General features: G+C 39.6%; 2 protein-coding genes across 4 annotated transcripts in view; both read right to left on the bottom strand.

The window, feature by feature from the left end:
* The window catches only part of RPS3 (ribosomal protein S3), a 780,806-nt gene that overhangs the window by 134,417 nt on the left and 624,475 nt on the right, over window positions 1-21,914 (bottom strand). The gene's annotated exons all lie outside the window — the stretch shown is intronic.
* UVRAG (UV radiation resistance associated) overlaps window positions 1-21,914 on the bottom strand; it is a 296,234-nt gene that overhangs the window by 27,990 nt on the left and 246,330 nt on the right. For 2 of the 3 annotated variants that reach the window (XM_049619579.1, XM_049619586.1), the window contains exon 14: window positions 812-903. The exons of the other annotated variant lie outside the window; for it this stretch is intronic. In XM_049619579.1, coding sequence (XP_049475536.1) covers window positions 812-903 — 92 coding nt within the window. The remainder of the gene's footprint in view (window positions 1-811; window positions 904-21,914) is intronic. 3 annotated transcript variants of the gene reach the window in all.

Here is a 21,914-nt window from a genome sequence, read left to right as displayed (position 1 = left end):
GTTAAACTTCAAGTTCACCCAGCAGGCTGGAGAAAGAAGTGGGAAGAGAAGCCAGTGCTCTTTAGAAGAAACTATACTGCTCCCAGCTCTGTAGCTCTTAAGGCTTGATTTCCATTTATGTGATTTTGTAAGTTCCTGCCCATCATCCAAGAATTCAAACTTCAAGAATGACTAAATGGCTGGAGCCAACAGCTCTCCATGTAAGTCAGGTGAATCAAGCTAATGTCTTCTTTGCAACAGAATTTCCCTCTCCCCTTCTCTTTGTAAAAGAGTTCTGTCACGTCAAAACATTTTTAAACAGCAACTTGCCCTTGTGGTCCGACAGGCACTGACATCAAATATAAGAAACATTTTGGCATGGGCCTCCTGGCCTCAGACTGGGTCCGTCAAGCTGACCTATTTGTTGTCTGCTTTCTTCCCTTAACTCTCATAGCCACTGATCCTGAAGCTCATGCTGTAGTTACGTCCTTCGCTGGCTCTTCGAAGAAGCCCCAGGGGCTCCTTGTCTCCCTTCTGTGGATCACACTGGCTGTCCCCCAGTCTCTGCCTCAGCAATACGCTCAAGGATTCCTCGCCCAGCCAACCTCCCAGTGTTCAAACAGTACCCCCTCGAACCTGCGCCCTTCCAGAGGGTGCCTCACTCCACTAAGCCAGACTGGGGTGTAGACACACACACGTACAATGGCTGCCTTTCCTTTCCTTCAGGTATCTTAGCAAAGAAAGCACGTGTGGAGTGATGAGGAAGCCAGGAAAGTTTCTCCGATTATTATCCACGTTCCAGGTTCTGGGTGTCAGAGATAAAGGTACTCACCACCTGACCATTAGTCCATGCTCCATGAAGTTTTTCAGGTTAGGGAGGGTTTGCCTCAAGTCTGGAGTCCCTAGTCCATGTTGATATCTTAGCTGCAAAGGTGGAAAAACAGAATTAAAAGAAATTGTGGCAGATACTAGGCAATGCTTCCCAAACACGATCCATTCACTAAGTTTTTTCTTTTTTTGAACTCTCAGAGAGGAAATGTAAATGTACGATTCCAATATTGTTGACCATACTTTTAGGATGGTATTTAAAAGGTAGCCTCTTCCTCTCCTGCTTCCTTGCCTCCTAAAGTTAGAGAAGACAAGGAATGGCCACGTATGGAATTAGCACATTTCAAAGAGCCCTACAGGGTTTGCTGACATTAACTCCAGGGACACATACTGCAAAACCAGTATTTGGTTTTCGATACTGAAGGCTGGCGGTAGATACTCTGGGCACATTCAGCCCTTCCTTCCCTGACCTTCCCCTTTGTATAACCAAGGGCAATGTCGTGCTCATCTCTAATTTCCAACAGTGTCTGACAGTGCTAGGGCTCGGTTAATGCTTATTAAACAAATAAATAGCAAGCCACTTTTGATAGAAGCTGTGCTCTGTTTTTCTCTCATTCCTAACTTTCCTCTTGTCCAGAACCAGGACTTACAGCTGTAGAGCTGGTATGAGGAAACTATGGCCTGTGGATGGATCTGGTCTTAGTTTTACTTATTTCTGCTAGAGTTGATTTTCTAAAATTAGGTCCTTCTATGTACCTTGGGTAACTTGCTAATGGTTTTCATCTGTCTATTCCTTGCCTTCTCTAACTCTCTGACTACCTCTTGCTTCTTTAACTGGTCATAACAGCGATCTAAGTATATGTGCATATTCATACACATGCGTGCTCTCTCTCTCTCTCTCTCTCTCACACACACACACACACACACACACACACACACAACATTAAATACACAATAAATGGGGGCGCCTGGGTGGCTGAGTCGGTTAAGCATCCGACTTTGGCTCAGGTCATGATCTCGAGGTCCATGAGTTCGAGCCCCACGTCAGGCTCTGCGCTGACAGCTCAGAGCCTGAAGCCTGTTTCAGATTCTGTGTCTCCCTCTTTCTCTCTCCTCCCCTGCTCATGCTCTGTCTCTCTCTTCTCAAAAATAAAAAAACGTTAAAAAAAATACACAATAGGAGCGCCTGGGTGGCTCAGTTGGTTGGGTGTCCGACTTCGGCTCAGGTCATGATCTCGCGGTCCGTGAGTTCGAGCCCCGCGTCGGGCTCTGTGCTGACAGCTCAGAGCCTGGAGCCTGTTTCAGATTCTGTGTCTCCCTCTCTCTCTGACCTTCCCCCATTCATGCTCTGTCTCTCTCTGTCTCAAAAATGAATAAACGTTAAAAAAAATACACAACAAATGTACAAGGCCCTGTGGAAATGTATTTTTCAAATGATATGATATATATGAAGAAAGTACTTTGTAAGCTGTATACTGGTGTACTAACATGAAAGATAATCAGTCTTGAAGTTTTACCTTTCCAACACCTAAATTTAAAAGTGGCTAAGCCAAACTTCTAAATATTTTCCTCTCTTAAAAAATAAAACCACTACTAGGGCTACTGGCTGGCTCAGTCAGTAGAGCATGCGACTCTTGATCTCGGGGTTGTGAGTTCGAGCCCCACATTGGATGGAGAGATTACTTAAAGATAAAAAAAAAAATCTTAAAAAAAGAAACAATAAAACCGCTACCAATAACAACAACAACAAAATCAAAGTTTTCTTTTGTTTGTATCTACTACTTAACTGATTTTTTTACTTAAGTGTGAGTGACACTAACAGAGTTTACTCTCACTACCCTGAACCGCTAAAGGAAAACCCCCAAGCCTAACCAGATCTCTCGAATGGTCTGAATATACACAAAAAATAAGGAAGTAGAAACAGAGAATGTTAAAACTCAAAGGTATTTCGAATGTTATTTAAGGCAATCCTTTTCTTTTGCAGATGGGGAAACTGAAGCCCAGAAAGGGGAAATAAATTCTCCAGGACCGCATGTTTTCATAGCAGAGATACTATTAGCTAGAGCCTCGTTCTTACAACCATGCTGTTCCACCATCTACCCCAAAGTCTGAGAAGAAAATTGGTTGAAATACTTGAGAAGACAAAGGGAAAATATTCTTTTCCTTTTCCAGAGCTAGCTTGGTGACCTAAATCACCTCCTGAGATTTGCTGACCTTGAATTATAAGATCTACTCCATATTAAATGACATCATTTCTTATATTAGTATAAAAGCATTTTTTCCATACATTGATAAAAGTAAAATGGCTGATATCCCAATGTGACATTCCTGAATTCATTGTTTCAATAAAAAAGTGAAATTGTTTACACATGGCATGGAAATTTCACCTGTGATTCATACTGAAAAATATTAAATATCAAAAAAAACCCAAAACACACACACACCCATACTGAAATAACACTAAGCTATGTGTCCCTGAGCCAGTACATAGTCAATTGCCTGCTGCAGGCTCCACAATGGAAGGTGGGTGTTGAATTCTTTTCACAGACCACAACAAAACTTTTTCTTCAAGTCTGATTTCAACCAAAAAAGGAAAATGTGGGAATTCTAAGCCTCTACCCAGGTCTTAACCCTGCATTTGCTGTATAGCATTATCATTTTTTAACCACAGAATCCTTGGACATTATATCTTTTTTTTTTTTTTAATTTTTTTTTCAACTTTTTTTTTTTATTTATTTTTGGGACAGAGAGAGACAGAGCATGAACGGGGGAGGGTCAGAGAGAGGGAGACACAGAATCGGAAACAGGCTCCAGGCTCCGAGCCATCAGCCCAGAGCCTGACGCGGGGCTCGAACTCACGGACCGCGAGATCGTGACCCAGCTGAAGTCGGACGCTTAACCGACTGCGCCACCCAGGCGCCCCATATCTTAAAGAGACTCTGGAGACCATTTTTCCAACCTCCTTCCTTTCATAAATGAAGAAACTAAGGGTCAGTAAGGCAAGTGTCCTGCCCAAGGTCACAGCTGATCAGGGACCAAGCCAAGGCTGGATTTAAAATTTTTTTTTTTAATTTTTTAAATCCAAGTATAATTAACATACTATGTTATGTTAATTACATTCAACATTCAACATTTGTGCATTCTACATTCATTTTTCCGATTCAACAATTCTATACGTTATTCGGGTGCTCACCACAATAAGTGTACTCTTAATCCCCATCACCTATTTTACCCATCCCCCAGCCACCTTCCCTCTGGCAACCACGAGTTAATGTTCTCTGTTTGTCTGTATTTCAGTCTGTTTTTGTTTGTCTCTTTTTGCTTTGTTCATTTGTTTCTAAAATTCCAAATACGAGTGAAATCATATGGTATTTGTCTTTCTCTGACTGACTTATTTCACTTAGGTCCATCCATGTTGTTGTATATGGCAAGATCTCTCCTTTTTATGGCTGAGTACTATTCCTGTGTGTGTGTGTGTGTGTGTCTCACATCTTACATTCCATTGTGTGTATGTGTATACTGCTTTGTAAATAATGCTGCAATAAACATTGGACGCATATATCTTTTTGAATTAGTATTTTTGTTTTCTTTGGGTAATACCCAGTAGTGGAGCTGGATCATATGGTAGAAACCTCCATACTGTTTTCCACAGTGGCTGCACCAGTTTGAATTCCCTCCACCAGTGCATGCGGGTTCCTTTTTCTCCACATCCTTGTCAACACTTGCTGTTTCTTGGTTTTTGATTTTACAAGGCTAGAGTTTCTTTTCTTTTTTTGGCTAGAATTTCTTCAAACACATTTTTTTAAGGTTTATTTATTTTTGAGAGAGAGAGAGAGAGAGAGCGGAAGCAGGGGAGGGGAAGAGAGAGGAGGAGACACAGAATCCAAAGCAGGCTCCAGGCTCTGAGCTGTCAGCACAGAGCTCAACACGGGCCTCAAACCCATGAACTGCGCGTGAGCCAAAGTCAGATGCTTAACTGATTGAGCCACCCAGGTGCCCCTTGGCTATGATTTCTTAATAACAACTCCAAATTCTTTCTACCATGTCACCCTTTTAATTTTCAACATATAAAACCAAAAAAATTCACACATAATACATATATATATTAAAATTTAAAAATAAAGTACATGTACTGTTTAGTAAGTCTAAAGTGCTATAAGGCTTATGATGAAAAAGCAAATTCTTTGCTCTTCAGTAACAACTTCTTCACCTTCATATTTCTAAATAGTGTGATTATATTAATTTTCCTATTATTTCCTATTCTTCCCAGTTTTAAACATCATCTACTGTGTTCCTACTATGAAAAATGAAAATTTAGCTTTTATATTACTCTTCTCTTACACAAACATTTTATCCCCTCATCCATACACCACCTATGACTTTCTCTTAAAGAATGTGAGGATTTAACTCTCTACCCTCCCAAATATACTTTTCTTCACCCTCAAGATATTAAATATCACAATTTTTGTTAGCTCAATATTTAGTGCTTACCTTATTATATATGCAGAAATGCTTTTCACTGCTAAGCCATGTAACAACATACTATTCCTTTTTTGTACTTTTTTGGGTTTGCTTTTCCTAAACTGATAACTGTCATTTTTCCTAGTTGTTGGGTACCTATCTTGAAGACAGTGTTAATTGTTGAGTACTTATATACTTATCACTAGATCCCCCCTAAACTAGAACAAAACCTTAAAATTCTTCTCAGTCTGATTAAATACACCACATAACCTACCAGGTCCATTTCCCCCTTGGAAGCACCCCTCTTCTCTGTTCCATTCTGAACTTGCTGCTCTCGGGGCCTTCTCCACTGCTCGCTTCTCAGAACTTTCCTTCCCCATCATCTCTTCTGTGTCAAAGCTGTTGTTTTAGATCTCATGACTTCTCTCTTGATTTACTGCCTCATCATGGTAGTGCATATCCTATAACAGTTTTCTGGGAAAGGGGAGCATGGGAGGCATCTTTTTTGACACCTTGAATATTTAAAAATACCTTTATTCTATTCTCACACTTGAATGATAGTTTGTCTGGGCATAGAATTCAAGGCTGAAATAATTTCCCTTCAAAATTTCTAAAATAATGTTTCACTGCCATTTATTTTTTTTATTTAAAAAATTTTTTTTAAATTATTATGTTTATTTTTAGAGAGAGACAGAGTGCAAGTGGGGGAGGGGCAGAGAGAGAGGGAGACACAGAATCCAAAGCAGGCTCCAGGCTCTGAGCTGTCAGCACAGAGCCCGATGTGGGGCTCAAACTCACAAACCATGAGATCATGACCTGAGTCGAAGTTGGGCACTCAACCAACTGAGCCACCCAGGCGTGTCCTGTTTCACTGCCATTTAACTGTGCATATGGGAACTGAGAAACCTGGTAACATTCTGATTCTTGATCCTTTGTATGTGAGCTGATTCTTCTTTCTGGATGTTTTTGGGATTTTATTCTTTAACCCCAGTATTTTAAAAGTTCACAGTGCTAAGCCTCTGTTTTGGTGTTTTTCATTCATTGTGCTGGGCACATTGTGAGGCCTTTCAATATGAAAACTGTTATCCCCTAATTCTCCTTCCCCTCCCCCTCCCCCTCCCCTTCCCCCTCCTCCTCCTCCTCCTCCTCCTTCTTCTTCTTGTTATTAGCAGCAGTAGTATTTTGTCATCTCCTCTTTCTCTACTTTCTGTTACTTCTGGGTTTCTTTCTTCTTCTTCCTTTTTCTTTTAGATTTGAAAAAACATTCAAGGCATTATGAATGAGACTGTAAAAGCTCATCAGATAGTCTATGCAGTGCTTGCTGACTGGGGGGGGCGGTTTCACTGTAGAGCAAGTGAGAATTGAAACCTAGCCCTTTCTGTGGGGCACACGTCAATCCCAGTGGTTCTCATTGCTGGGACTATATTTCTCCAGAGGGAATCCTCCAATCTTCTGCCTAGGAATATAATCTAGATCCCATTCTGAGAGTAGGAAAAAGCGGTTGGGGGAATTCATTGTTGGTATGTTGGACTTTAACTGAATCCCCTTGTTTTCGGTAAGGCATCTTATTTCTTGACCCTGTGTACCAGGCAGTTCGGAGTTCAGAGCTTCTCTGGTTCAATTTTTTCAGAAAATAAACCTCCAATCTCCCACTGGGGTGTGTGCAGGGGTATTGCTTGGCTATGAAGTGTGGATGAAGTGAACTGGCAATCTTATTTCTCTTTCTGTAGAATTTCAAGCAATTCTCCTGTTTTTTAGACCTATTCCTTATTCTACACTCTATGAGGTACTTCATACCTCCAAATCCCAAGTCCTTCTGGAGGGCTATGGCTTGAATTACATGGTTACTTGAAGGCTCTAGGCTTCCTTTTTCTCCATTCTGCCAACTCAGTTTATCACTATTTGTTTGCATTTTTCTAAAATTTTGTTGACTATCACTCACTCTCGTCTCTTCTGTTCTCTTCAACCCCGTGAGTTTGCAAGTTTAAATTATTTTATCTAGTGCCACTAATAAGTAGCATTTCACTGGGGGAGCTGACATAAATGAGTATGACATAAATGAGTAAATTCAATTTGTTTATCATGCAGTCCCCTACATACATAACAGCTTTTTCATACTGGCTAACAACCTTCCGGACAGCCTTTTACAGAGTACTCAATAGAGCTCTATTTCCTGTCTCTAAGTCTCTCTCTAGGCATCCTCCATCTGGCCATATTCTCTTCTTTATCTTTATGTATTTTGGGGGGGGGGGGGGGGGAGAGAGAGAGAGAGAGAAGGGAAGGAGCAGAGAGAGGGAGAGGGAGAATCCCAAGTAGGCTCTGCACTGTCAGACAGCACAGAGCCCAACACGGGGCTCCATTTCAGGAACGCTGAGATGAAGATCTGAGCTGAATACTTAACTGACTGAGCCATCCAGGTGCCCCCATCTGGCAATATTCCATCTCTTCTCAAGGTGTGGATACAAGTTGCATTTCCTGTAGGTAGCGTTCTCTGACTCCTCCAGGATAAGGGAACATTTTACACCACTCCCCAAATCCCTTCCTGCACCAAGTTTGCATGTGCTGTCTTTGGAAACCCTTAACTAACTGAGTAGGTACTTGATAAATATTTGTTAATTAGTAAGTGAGATCAATGCTGTGGGGAGGGAATGAGAGGCATCATGACGCACTGCAATGAGCTTCTATGCAAAAGATCTGGATGTGAATAACAGTGCTGTCAGTTACTAGTTGTTTGACTTTGGGTAAGTCATTCACTTCTCTGAGGAGTTTCAGCTTCCTTACTTATAAAATGGGAAATGTTACCTCTCTTGCAGAGCTGTTGTGAAGTTTAAATAAGATAAAGTGTACAGAGCACCCCAAACAATATGTGGTACATAATAAGTGCTCAATAAACTAGACTTATTACCATTATAATACATATATACTCCATATATTATCATCATCAGAGCATCTACTACTAGGCTGGGCATAAAACTGGTGCCCAAAGATGGCTTATCACTTAACTAATTAGAATGAGTGTCAGAAAAGGGCGGGGGGGAGGTGAGTTCAACTCAAAGGAAAAAAAAAAATCTTAAGTACATTGTTCACTTTTTTACATGGCAATTTTTACTAATTTACTAAGCTTCTGACTGCAAGCACTCTAAAGAGGCAGTAATGAACACGATACATGTCAATACCTTTAAAATCATTGCACAGTGAAATGGAAAGACATGATGTGGGTGGTCAGAAGATCTGGGTGACTGAGCTCTACTGTATGATCATCAGCAAGTGCCTCCCTGCTCTGGCTAGCCAAATAATTTTCAAACTTTTTTTTTTTTTTCTGTAGCTCTAGAATCCTTTGTTCAAATGAAATATTATGTAGACGCCCAAAGCGTAAAGCAAATAAGGAACTCCTCTAACTAAGGGAAGTGGTGGAATAGAATTAGAGCTCAGACAGGCATTCCCATCTTGCGGGTTAAACAAACGCTCCTGAGCTACATCATCTCGATGAGCCTTTCAAAGTTCTGTGAGTCCACTTTCAATGCTCTAACATTACAGGTTTGCACCACGTTTATAAGGATTTTGATATAAAAATATGGTTTGCACAGCACACATTCACAGTGCGAGAGAGGAAAGAACATCAGCCCAGTCAGCCCCATTTCTGACTTTGCCCACTTCTGATGGTATCAGAAGTCAAACTTGGCGAAGAGGGTGTCAAACCTTTATGTGTTCACTTGAGGGGTAGGTTTTGATGGAAGAGCCTACAGAAGATACCTTTCTGAGCACCTCAGGGGAAGTATATGAAAATAGAAGGGGTAGGATGGGGTTCAGTCTTATACACTATACTATGTCAGGTAGAGCTGACCCACTATTAAAATGTACATACTTTAGGAAAGAAATAAATCTAAATTTTTATTAAGTAATTCTTTAACAAGTTAACTGTGGTGATGTATTAGCAGAAACAGAAAAAAAAAAAAAAAAAAAAAAAAAAAAAAAAGAGGAGTGAGGCCAAGGAGGAAAAGACAAAGGACAGGGAAAGGGGAGAAAGAACTACATTTACTAAGTTCCTACATATTCTATTCTTTCATTCAACAAGTATTTATTTAGTGTCCACCAGGGTAGGCTCTGTAAATCAGCTCTGTCTCTGGAATGACAGGCCTGGACTCACAGTCTGTTCTCACTACATAATATATGAAATCTTGAACGAGTCACATAACCAATCTGTGCCTTGGCTGTAGAACATGAGCAACACTCCAGAGGCGGCTCTGAAAGTTAGGTTCAAAGACTGAAGTTCTCTTTTCTCTAAAAAAAATCTTATTTCACATTCCTCAAAACCTGCCCTTAGCAAGTACTATCAATACCACACTTCCCTAAAGAGCTCTTTCTGCTCTCACTTCTGATTGGGGAAGGGGGGGGGTGCCAAGAAACCTAGGCAAATAAAATATTGCTTTGGGTCTGTCTAACTGCCTCAAATTAGTCTCTGAAATAAACACCTTTTGTAACAACTTCCTACTTAACCACCACCCAAAGAGTCTAAGCAGTTTTTAAGTGGAATTTTGGTTTCAATTAGCTTGAATTTCGGCTTTACTCTGATTGGTTTAGAACTCCACAGGAGCAATTAAACTTTTGCGCAACTCTATCGTAGACTAGTAGGTGAAAACTACACATAAATGATAAATGAGATGGGAAGTGGGAAGAAGAATGTTCGGTGGTTTCCCTGAAAAAATGAACAAATGCTATTGTCTATTAGCAAAAGAAAATCCCCATACAAACCAGGAAGATCTGGCTTTATAGTTACTGAAACAAGTTAAAGAAAAGAAAACAAGAGCACAGAATACATTTAGACCTCAGCAGACAATTACAACCATGTCAATTCCACTAAAGTATCTTTCCTTATCTTCCTCTCCCACACCATCTTCTTGTATGAAAATACAATTTGGTTTCATCCAAATCACTGTGAGTTTCACCAAATTAGATCAACTATGATGTTAGAGCCTTTGTAGTTGAAATTGACTAGTTCCTACAGCTTGATGAATGGTACTACTCCACTGAAGGAGTAAGACCATTTGCAGCTCCGTAGATCATATTTTAAAATAAAGTGTGATTGTACTTCTAAGAAATAAATGCTGAGCTCTTACACTCAGTGAGCATCTGCTTATTGAGCTAAGAGAGCTAATTTAATATCAAAGTACTCAATTTTGTTTTTATTTTTTAAACACACAATTTTTCCAGGCCAAGAAAGACTCCAGGGGTTCAGGAATCATTTTGTCATTTAGGTTTTGGCAGGAGAAATTCAGTTTAGACAACAGACACATGCACATGCATGCGCACGTGCACACACAGACACACACACAGACACACACACAGACACACACACACAGACACACACACACACACACACTCTTCCAAACTATATTCATCTACACAAGGCCACTTACTGCGTGGCTTATTAGTTCCATATGGGACTTGAGCTAAGCTGCATGATATGTTTGATACAAACCGTCTGTTACCGTGAGGGAATGTGGATTAATACAATGCTTCAATAAAGGTTACTAAAAGATCAACACTTTCGTGATGGGATTACAATGAATTTGACTACAAAGAGAACTGGTCTACAGGAATTGAAAAAATAAGAAATTAAAAACGTACATATGCATCAAAGACTTAACTTTGGAGTTTTGGCTTATGTAGTCAAAAATCTCTATTGGACCAGTTACCAATATTTCAATTCATTTTTAAATGCTAAGGTTTCACTGACATGAAAAGAACTAGATTAAGAGCTTTAAAAAAAGGGCACCACCATGTCAAAAATAAAATCTGCTTTCTTAGAAGAAACAACTCTTTCAAAGATATGGAAAAGCTACTTAAGGAATATTTAATATGAGCAATAATATTGTTTCTTACAGTGAGTCATTGCAATATATACCTCTAAGGAAAAGTATAAAAACCTGATTATGGGCCTCTAGTTGCAAGAATAGCCTAAGTACTTTTCCATCCCCGTCTACAAACCATGCCAGTTCTTTTCCAAAATAGATATGTTATAATGTAAACACTGGACACAGCTGACCTCAGACCTCAGAAAAGCCTGAAAGTCAGGTCTAAAAGCTTGAAAGTCTAAGAAATGGCAATGTTTCTTCTATTCCTCCTCCCAGTTATACTACCAACTACTCTTAGAGTCATGGGATTCATATTAGAGCTCAATGGCACCTTTGAGAGCATCAGCCCACCTGCCTCATTGACCCTGTACGGTTAAGTGCAAGGTTATGTGGCCTAAGGTTGAACAGATTGAGTCCAGGGAGCAGAAAACATTTGCTGAGTTCTAACCACAGGCTCTTTTCTTTACATCACTTGTTGTATTTCTGAAGCATAGGTTATATCTGAGCCAAACTTATCATTGTAAAATCTGTCATATCAAAAACACTTCAATTAAGATGGTCCTTTGCTTCAGCATCTTATGTTTGCCAGAAACTAACTAGAAGCCCTATTAAATTGACGCAACTCTGGGGTCAACCTGATCGGTAAGTGTGGTCTCCGTCGCGGCCAATTCTTAGGAGTTGCTAAAGAGGGTCAATAAAGCACACTGTAAATGGACAAGCAAGGCAGAACTGGAAATCTGTCAAAGGCAGGCAAATCATACCCTTGATAGCAACTGCGATCAGCTGTAATTAATGATCATCAAAGAAAGGTTATGTTCTCAGGAGGCTAAAGGCTATGTGAGTGGACAAACTTGTATAGGATCCACTGAAGCAGATATGCTGTCAGGTCCAGCTCCCTGCCCTCGTGTTTAATAGTCCTGGGCATACTGATTTACCCCAAACTACCTTGTATTCACCTTTGACCCAATCTGGAGTCCTGACACCCGTAGGGGCTATACGTTGTTCCTGACACAGTTCAAACTCAGAATTTCTGCTTCTCGTTCACTGACTTTGATGTTATCTTGGTGCAAAGAACTCTATCAGACCAAGAAGGTCACAGTCTAATAAGGCAGAAACTGTTTTCTAGGATGACTTATAAATGAAATCACAAAGTATTTAGCCTCTTGTGTCTGTCTTCCTTCATTTATGTTTTTGAGATTCATCTATGTTGTTACATGCATGAGTAGCTCATTCCCTTCCATTGCTGAGTGGTATTCTGTTGTATGAATAAACCATAAATTGTCCATCTGTATGCCAGTTGATGAAAATATGGGTTGTTTCATGTTTGGGCTATTATGAATGAAGGTCCTATAAACATTTGGGCACAGGTTTTTGTTTGAACTTGTATTTTTATTCCTCTCGGACCAATACTTACCTGTGGAACACCATAGAAATACGCCTAACTGTATTTTAAAAATGTCAACTGTTATCCTAAGTGGCTATACAATTTCACATTCCCATCAGTCATATATGAATGTTTCAGTTGCTGTACACCATCATCATCAGGAATGGATACTGTCAGTTCTTAAAAAATCTTAGCCATTCGAGTAAGTATGCAGTGGTACCTTCTTATACTTTTAATCTGCATTTCCCGAATCACTAACAACATTGAGCATCTTTTCATATGCTTTTCTTGCCATCTGTATCTCTTCTTCTGGCCCTCTTGTACTTTCTGTAAGCTACTTCTGATGAATACCTGATACATCTGACTATACCCTCTGATTAATCTTAACACCTTCTAATCGATAATCCTCTCATTAGTACCATTTCTACTTAATCTAGAATAGATTCTCCATATAACACCACCACAATCCTATTTGTACTAAGGAGCCACAGGGAGTTCTTGCGTATGTAGAAGTAAAAAAAAAAAAAAAAAAAAAAAAATGAAAATGCTATTTATGAATGCAGGGATTCCCTCACAGAAATTTAGGTAAATCTAAGTATCAGTTTTATTGGAATAAAAAATGCCCTTCTATCAGTTGTTAGAACTCTGAATACATAGGAATACAGAAGCCCATTCCGGCATCTCCCCAGACAGGTACAGTGACCACAGTACCTGATATAATCACTGGTAGAAATTAATTCAGTCCAACAAAAAATTATCGAACGGTGTGTGTGTGTGTGTGTGTGTGTGTGTGTGTGTGTGTGTGTGTCTATGGGGAGGGGTGATAAAAACAGAAATGAAGATATGTATATGCTGTTGTTTGTAAATAGGGGCAATTTGGAAACTGAATATATGCTAAGCCTTTAGTCAGATTCCAGGGTGGAATAATGACTGTGTTACTATAATGAAAATAATGCTATATAGCTGCTAATATATTTACGGAGTGATTAACTATGTGCTAAGCATTTCACACTGCGTTATTTCATACAGCCCTCACTATGACCCTCTTACAACTGAGGATACTAGGAGTTAATAAGTGGTAGCACTTGAACTGGTACCCCAGGTTTGTCTGACCCTCGCCCTTTGAACTCTTAACCACTTCAGAGTGACGATGATAAGGGTAATACCAATAGCACCTACAGTCCTTCTCAACCTGCAATCTGTGCCAGGCATGGAACTTGACTGTTTACTTAAGTCATTTCATTTAACCTTCATAACAACCCCATGAGATAGGTAGGTGGTATAATTTCCACTGCACACATGACAGAGTTTAAAAGGTTAAAGGAGCTGCCTGCAACTTCACAGCTACGCAAGCAGAAGAGCCGGGATTTGAATTCAACTGATACTTTACATCCCAGCACACAGTCTAAATACTGCTTACACGTTGGTGAGAAAAGATTTTCCCATTCGTGATTTGATTCCAATACTTAGAAAGAGGCTCTCAGCTCTTCAGAGAAACACATTCCTTCTCTTGATATCAGACATTTGACAACAGCTACATCTCGACTCAGCTGTTGTTCAGCTAAGCTCTACATATTTAGTCTTCTAAAATCTTTGCTTGTAAGTTAATCCCTACAGCCTCTTCATCATTCTTTATGTCTCTGAACTCCCTCCAGTTTCCCTTAAAGAATCTGGTAACGAGGTGCCCTAAATGGAACACAGTTTTCCAGAACGCTCCTTTCTCTCACTAATGATTTTTTTCCCTTAAAATATTAATTTTACTATAACATCCACTTCATGTCCTTCATGTTTTTTTCATGCAATTCTTCTGACCTCACATGAATAGCACTGGCGTCTAAAGCCCATGCGTCCACTGTTTAGTCTCTCCGGTCGATCATAAATAAATGTAGTTTCAAAAAAGGAAAAACAAAACCAAAATGGCAATGAACTGTCAAGTCACGCTGCTCCTCGAACCGGGCAGATCCTCTTACAATTTGGTCTGGAATAAATTTATTCATCTTTGATCTCACCAAGTCATTGAATGAAAACCAATTCATCCGCCATACATGTACTGAATGTCCACTGCAGGCAAGGCGTGCAAAGTATGACGGGGTGTCACGAAATGCCTCAGCCATGGATGCTCCCTTTAAGGAGGTTACCTTTTTACATGCACATAGAAGAAAAGGACAACCTTCGATGAGAGTTTCAAGGGCTGGGTAGTAGTCACAATTTTAAGATGGTCACCAAGATCTTCGTTCCCTGGTGTTATTACTCCCCTGATTATTTTATGTCTATGGCAAAGGGAGATCATCTGGATAGGCCTAATCTAATCACACGAGGCCTTTAAAAGGAGAACGTTTTCTCTGGCTGGCAACAGAAGAGAACGTTCTGAAAGATCTGAACTGTGAGAAGGGCTTGACGGGACATTATTGGTCTGAAAATGGAGGGGTCATGTAAGAAGGAATGCAGGAGGCCTCTAGGAGCAAAGGCTGGCCCCTGGCTAAAAGCCAGCAAGTAAATGTAAACTTCAGACCTACAGCTGCAAGCAACTGGATTCTGCCAACAATTTAAATGAGCTTGGAAGTGGATTATTCCCAAGAGCTTCCAGATAAGAGCCCAGCCTGACCAACACCTTGATTCTGGCTTTCTGAGACCCTGAGCAGAGAAACCAGATGAGCCCACCCAGACTTCTGACCTAGAGAACTTTGAGATAAAAATGCATGGGGTTTAAGCTGCTACATTTGTGGCGATTTGTTATGAAGCAACAGAAAACTAAAAAAGGTGAAAATGATTACTTCTACCTTTTACCTGAAGATATCTGAAATGGATTCATGGGGATAATGCAGCCTGGGCAGTTAGTTCCTTGACAGACAACATTTCTGTATGTCTACTATGTGTCAGCACAAAGGGGATAGCTCTATACAAGGGCACAGAGGTTTTTAGTTAGCAAATAATATTTTGAACATTAAACACATGCCGGGACATACTTCTCTAAGGGCTAATTTAAGTGCTCAGGGGAAGGGGTTAGAGACGCTGAAGAATCATCTCCAACTTTATCTATTTTGGGGAGTCTGAGTTTTTGTTCTCCAGAGATACTGATTCTCTAAAATATTCTGCAAGATTCTGTCAGGCTAAGAGCCAAATCTGGATGTTCAAATTTATAGAAGACAGACTGAATAACTGAAAACACATGAATGACAAGTTCAGAACAGGACAAAATCTTTGGTGGTTAAAGCAAAGCACAGCAGTAAGTGACCTTGTTTATCAAGCTGGGAAAACACAACACATTGTATATAATAATCTTTTTCAAGTATAAAATAATCTTTTTCAAGTATAACGGTCACGAGTCAAGAACCACAATATAAGTAAGACAAGCATGTTCACTACCATCATAGTTAGCACAAATTAAGTCAGAGAAAGAGTTAGGAGTTATAAAAATGGGGGGGGGAACGGCAAAATGATCATTTTTTAGAGATGATATATGATTATACATCAAGAAAATCCAAGCAAACCAACTGAAAACTCATCACAGACTATAAGATAATTCGGTAGAAAATTTAAAAACAAAAATCAGAAGTCTTCTTTTCTATAAATAACAATCAATTAAAATATTACATGGTGCCATTTTAAATAGCAACAAAGATAAACTATCTAGAAATAAACATAACCAGAATAGCAAGAGCCATATGAAGAAAACTATTATATTCTATTAAGAGATGCAAAAGAAGATCCCAATAAAGGTAAACTCACCCTGTTCTCCAATAGGAAGATATTATTATAAAGATGACATTTCACTCTAATCTACATATTTATTATGATACCCGTAAAAATACCAGTAGGATATTTTAGAACTAGATAAAGTGACCGCAATGTTCAGTTTTGTTTTGGTAAATAAAAAACCACTTCTATAGTATTTTCGATTCGTTAGGCCCTACCTTAAGTACTTTATAAATACTAACTCAGTATAAGCACCCTACCAAAGCAGCTATTATCATCTTTATATTATAGATGAAGAAACTGAGGCACACAGAGATTAAATCATTTACGCCCACAGATCCAACACAATATTTACAAGACTGTAAACTCTTTAAAGGTGGAGATCTATCTTATTTATCATTCAATGCCCAGCAGCTAACAACGCCAGATGCATGGTAATTGATAAACTTTTTTTGGAGGATTGAGCTGCAAATTGCTGGGGGGGGGGGGACATCTGTATTTGCCTATTTGACTTATAAAGAAATCTCTGTGGGAAAAGCTTTCTTGAAGTGTTGGGACCTACGCCATAATCTGACAGAGAGCTGAGTCCAGCTGGGCACTAAATAGGAGGAAAGGAGGCAAGCCAGTGGAAACAGAAGAAAGAACCTAAGGAAACCCTGGAGGCAGGGAAGTGCGTTAGATGAATATATGGGGTTGCAGGGTTGGGGTTGGTGGCTGAGGAACAGACTCGCCAAGGAACTGTTTTATTTAATTTCTCATAATACAGCAGGAATGCAAATTTTTTCCTCAACAAAGTGCACGGGAAGTAAAGTTTATATAATGTGTTAATCATCTAAACAGGCATCAACAAATGAACAATTGTGGACAACTTTATTGGGGGTCCAAAAAATCAGCACAGATTTTAGACTGTGTTAACATTTCCATCAAGAGGTTTGCTAAATGAGAGCTCCATTTGCTATTTAAATATTAGTTTCTGGCACTATTAATCTTTGAAAAGGTTATGACACAAAACCACCCCATCAAATCAATTAGCTGTTCCAAGGTCTATGCCAAGGCTATTAAACAAAATGAACGTCTATCTTCAAACTGCCACTTTTGTGTTAACTTCCTAGCTAACTTCCAAAATTTTACAGTCAAAAATAATCTAATAAAAAGCCAATTTAAAATATATGGACTGGCATAGGAGGTAGTCAAAAAGTGAGAGTTTTATTAAAAAATAATCACATCAGAGAAAATGATAGGAACACAGAGGAGGGACATCTAACTAAGTCTAGGAGAGACAGGGGTGTGTGGCCAGGGAGTGGTAACCTATCTGGCTACAAAGTACATGTTGGGTTTTATTAGGCGAAAGGGTGGGGAAACAGTGTTCCAAACAGAGGAAACTGCATGTGGAAAAGGCCAGGAGCAAAGGCAAAATGGGGAACAGCAAGCAGTTTGGCACAGGAAAGACAAGGATGAGACTAGAGTAATGCAGGGTTACTTCCTTCCTACAAAGGAAGACTGTTGGCAAGGTTGCAAATTCTGAATGTTCCAAAGAAGTAACCAGTGTGTCAGACGGCAGTGACTTGCTGTGAGAGAGAGTTGAATATTTAAAAGGCTTCAAAGGCTGATGGTTTCACATAAGGAGGGAAAAGTAAGGGTCTGGAGAAATCTACCCATCCTTCCTTCCACCTTCATTACCTGTGGAGTGTCAGAAAACAAGGATCCAATGGAAGGGATTGTAGGTTTCAGGTAAGATAGAAGGAAAGAGATCTATGGCTGCTAGGGGCTCGTAAGGGGCTGGCAAGCCCCGTCTCAAGGTGTCTGGAGGCTCCTGTTCAGGGAGGATGTCGTTGAGGTCCATGGAGCAGCATCATTTGAAGACTGTCTCACTGTGTTCAACAGAACTGTGGAGAAGTCCTAGGAAAGGCACCAGGAAGAGCCTGTCCTAGGGAAAGCTGCTGGAGGTCTATGAAACAGCTGAAACTGTTGACTCCAGGAAGGGACTGCCTCAGGGTTTTTATAACAATCCTCAAACAGTCCTCATTTGTGGAACAGAGTGTTCTGGGCAGAGCCTGAGGGTGTGCATCTGGATGGACAGCAAGAGCCCTGGTTAATATGGAGTAGGGCGTAACCTTGGAAGGCACTTGCTTTTACCTTTTCACAAAACAGATCTGTTTTCTATAGCATCCTTGACAATCATCCAGCCCGTCATGACTAGATACTTAATTCCTCCCCAAGCTTTTCATTCCAATGTCGCACAGTTCTATCTGTTAAAAATCAGGATTTTTCACATGAGCTAAAAATGTTCACTTTCTGATTTCTATCTGTTTGTATTAACTTAATCCATCAGCAAGGTTTAATTTTATTCCTTCTTCCCCTCGACAGCCTTTCAAATACAAAGACAGATATCTTCTTCCCTTGGACATATTCTTTACTTACATTTTTGACTTTCTAGAATAACTGTGTATATAACAAACATGTTTCAGGTTTACCAATAACCCTCATTACAATTTTGGTCTCTATCTGATCAAGTTGTTAAAAAGCCGTATTAAGGGGCGCCTGGGTGGCTCAGTCGGTTAAGCGGCCGACTTCAGCTCAGGTCACAGTCTCGCGGTCCGTGAGTTCGAGCCCCGCGTCGGGCTCTGTGCTGTCCGCTCAGAGCCTGGAGCCTGTTTCAGATTCTGTGTCTCCCTCTCTCTCTGACCCTCCTCCGTTCATGCTCTGTCTCTTGCTGTCTCAAAAATAAATAAACGCTAAAAAATTAAAAATGAATGAATGAATGAATGAATGAATAAATAAATAAATAAAAAGCCGTATTAAGTAAGCTTTCACAGAGAAGGCATCCTGGACTCCCCAGTGGTTCTTAGGTTTGTCTGTCTCACTGAATGATGCAATATGTGAGAACACCAACTTTTTTTTCTTTTGGCTAAGATGCCCTATGTCAAAGCCTTTCAGCCTAAGCCACATTATGCTGTATCATTTCATATGCCTTGTAACCCAGACACCTTAGAAATACTTGCCAGTCCTTACATAAACCTCAGACTTTGATTCTTTGACATAGCTATGTCTTTGTCATGCTTAGTCCATCAGTCCGGAAGGTCTAACCTAGTCCCTTCCAGCTCTGGCTTTTCTGTTAACATCTTACCCCCTCTTCAGGTTTAGTCCAAATGCTGTCCACTGAAAAATGTTCCCTGGTTGAATCTGTAAGAAGGATAATGGGTACCATGTAATGATCAGCCTCCCCGTGCTAAGCTCTTTGCCAGGTTCTTCTATACTGTATCGTGTTTAGAGTTTATTAACCCTCGAAGTATTATTATCTTTGCTTCACAATACAGGTTCAGAGGGTAAGTAATTCCTAAAGGTTACACAATAATTACAACAAAGAAAACTCTGGCCTACCTAATTTAAAGCCCATGAATATGGAATAATGCTGCTCCGAAGATAATTTATTTTCTTTACAGCATGTATACTATAACTAAACATTATAGGGAGTTCGAACCAACCATCCACTTCCTTCCCTTCCTTCACAAACAGTCTAAATATATGAACTGTCTCAGAAGGTACTAGATTTCCTGTCAATTAGTTTTCAGAAGCATGATGACTGTCTTAAGGAAACGTATAGAAAGGCTGGAAATTAGAAGAGGTGTCTCTGATCTCTAAATTCAGTGACTCTGTGGACTTTAATTCTTGACCAGGAAAAGACAAATACTCAGGAAAGTCTGGTTGTGGCTTTGGGACATTCACTGGTTATATTCCAATCTCATTCTTTCTAATGTTGGAAATGCAGTAAAATCAGATTGGATTTGGTTAAAATGAAGAGAATATTTTAAAATTCACTGTTTTCTTACACCTTAAAAAAAACACAAATCTTCTTTTCCACTAAAAATTTAGTTTCGGGACGTGTGGGTTAAATTGGCCTACTGAACAGGTACATTTACTTCTGCAACCTTCTGAAACTCCAATAACATGTCGGTAGTGAGATTTTCTATCTTTATGCTTCCATTGTTTCTAATGAGAAGACAGTAACGTTTTAAATTGATGTTCCCTGTATGTACTGCATTTATGTATAAATAAAAGAAAGGCAGACAATAAGGGAGGATATAATAACAACAAAATTTTGGAAACCGAAAAGAGGATAAACAAGTGGTAAAGAGCTTAGCAGACTTACTGAGTTGTAAGCGAGCAGATGGACAATGAGAAGCAATCTTAACTATACTTCCATAACCGCCATAAAGCTCAGGAACTGGCGACCCCATGTATTCTTGAAGTGGTAGCAAAATTGGGGTTAAAACAGAACACTAGGTGATAATTTTGCAATGTATACAAATACTGGATCATTAGGTTGTGCATGTAAAAGTAATCTATTGCTTCATGACAATTATATCTCAACTAAAAACAACAACAACAACAACAACAACAACAACAACAAACGAACAGGAAGACTGGCTGAAAATCTATAGGACAATTCTATTTCCAGATCCCCTCCCAACTCCACAGAGCCAGGCAACAACCACTCTCACACACAAGCAAATCAACCAGAATTTTATTCTTCGGAAAGGGAAACATTAGCACCATCAAGGACCAAGGCACTGTATTGAAAAACAAGGTGATTATGTGAACACATGCAGATTAAATGCTGAGATCTCTAGTTGTCCTCCCCACCATCTGCCTCCAGGATACAGGTAAATACTTTACAGGCTTGTACTTTACAGCTGGATAACTGCAAGATTCTCGACAAGCCCAAGAGGAAAGACTTACGTGGAATGACATTAGGTATTCCCCAATGAAAAAAGCCCAAATTACCCTACAGTAAACCCCAGTAGCGTTAACAACCTCTATCCACACACTAAAAGCTTCCAATGTTTTCTAGTCCTCTCCTCTTAAAAATAAATATGCAATCGAGTATTGCCAAACTCGCAAGAGAAGCTTCTAACGCAAATGACATATCAAGAGCAAACAAAAACAAAAATAAGAATAAACACTTTTTAAATCATTAATACACTCAGGCAAGAGAAGATGCTACACACGTAACAGGATGCTACTCAGAGGAAAGGAGCTGCTAGAAACTTAAAATATGAAAGCAGAATATGAAAGATGAAAAACAGAAGGGGAAGGTGCAGAGTTAAGGGAATCTCTCAGCGGGTAGAACAAAAAGAGATAGAAAGCTCAAGAGAAGAGATAAGAATGGTAAGTACAGGAAATCTCATGCTAAATAACAGTAGTCCCAAAAGAGAGATGAGAGAAAGTAAAGAAGAAATCATCAGTGAAATAATTGAAGGAAATTTTGTGGAACTTAATGACTTGAATTTTGAGACTGAAAGGATCCACTGAGGACCTAGCACAATGAATAAAAATAAACCCGTGTATGGTTTTGACTAGAAGTAGAGAAAATGGCATTCAATAACTTATTAACCACTTATCACCACAGGCATATGTTTTGGGGAAAATGCCAGTAAGTATAATTTCTCCTTAATCTCCTTCCACTTCTCGAAACCCTGCATTATCTTCCTGGACACATACAAAGCCAAGCATATATCAACGAAGACAGTAATTTCATCTGATACAACTGTGCGTTGCCCCTTCTCTTTTCGTTATTATTTTTATTAATTTTTTAATATATATATATTTATTTATTTTAATATGAAATTTATTGTCAAATTGGTTTCCATACAACACCCAGTGCTCATCCCAACAGGTGCCCTCCTCAATACCCATCACCAACCCAGATA

Source organism: Panthera uncia, chromosome D1, assembly GCF_023721935.1.
Source record: "Panthera uncia isolate 11264 chromosome D1, Puncia_PCG_1.0, whole genome shotgun sequence".
In the NCBI taxonomy this organism is placed as follows: domain Eukaryota; kingdom Metazoa; phylum Chordata; class Mammalia; order Carnivora; family Felidae; genus Panthera; species Panthera uncia.
Note: the sequence above shows the minus strand (reverse complement) of the source record. Positions and strands in the feature narration are given on the sequence as shown.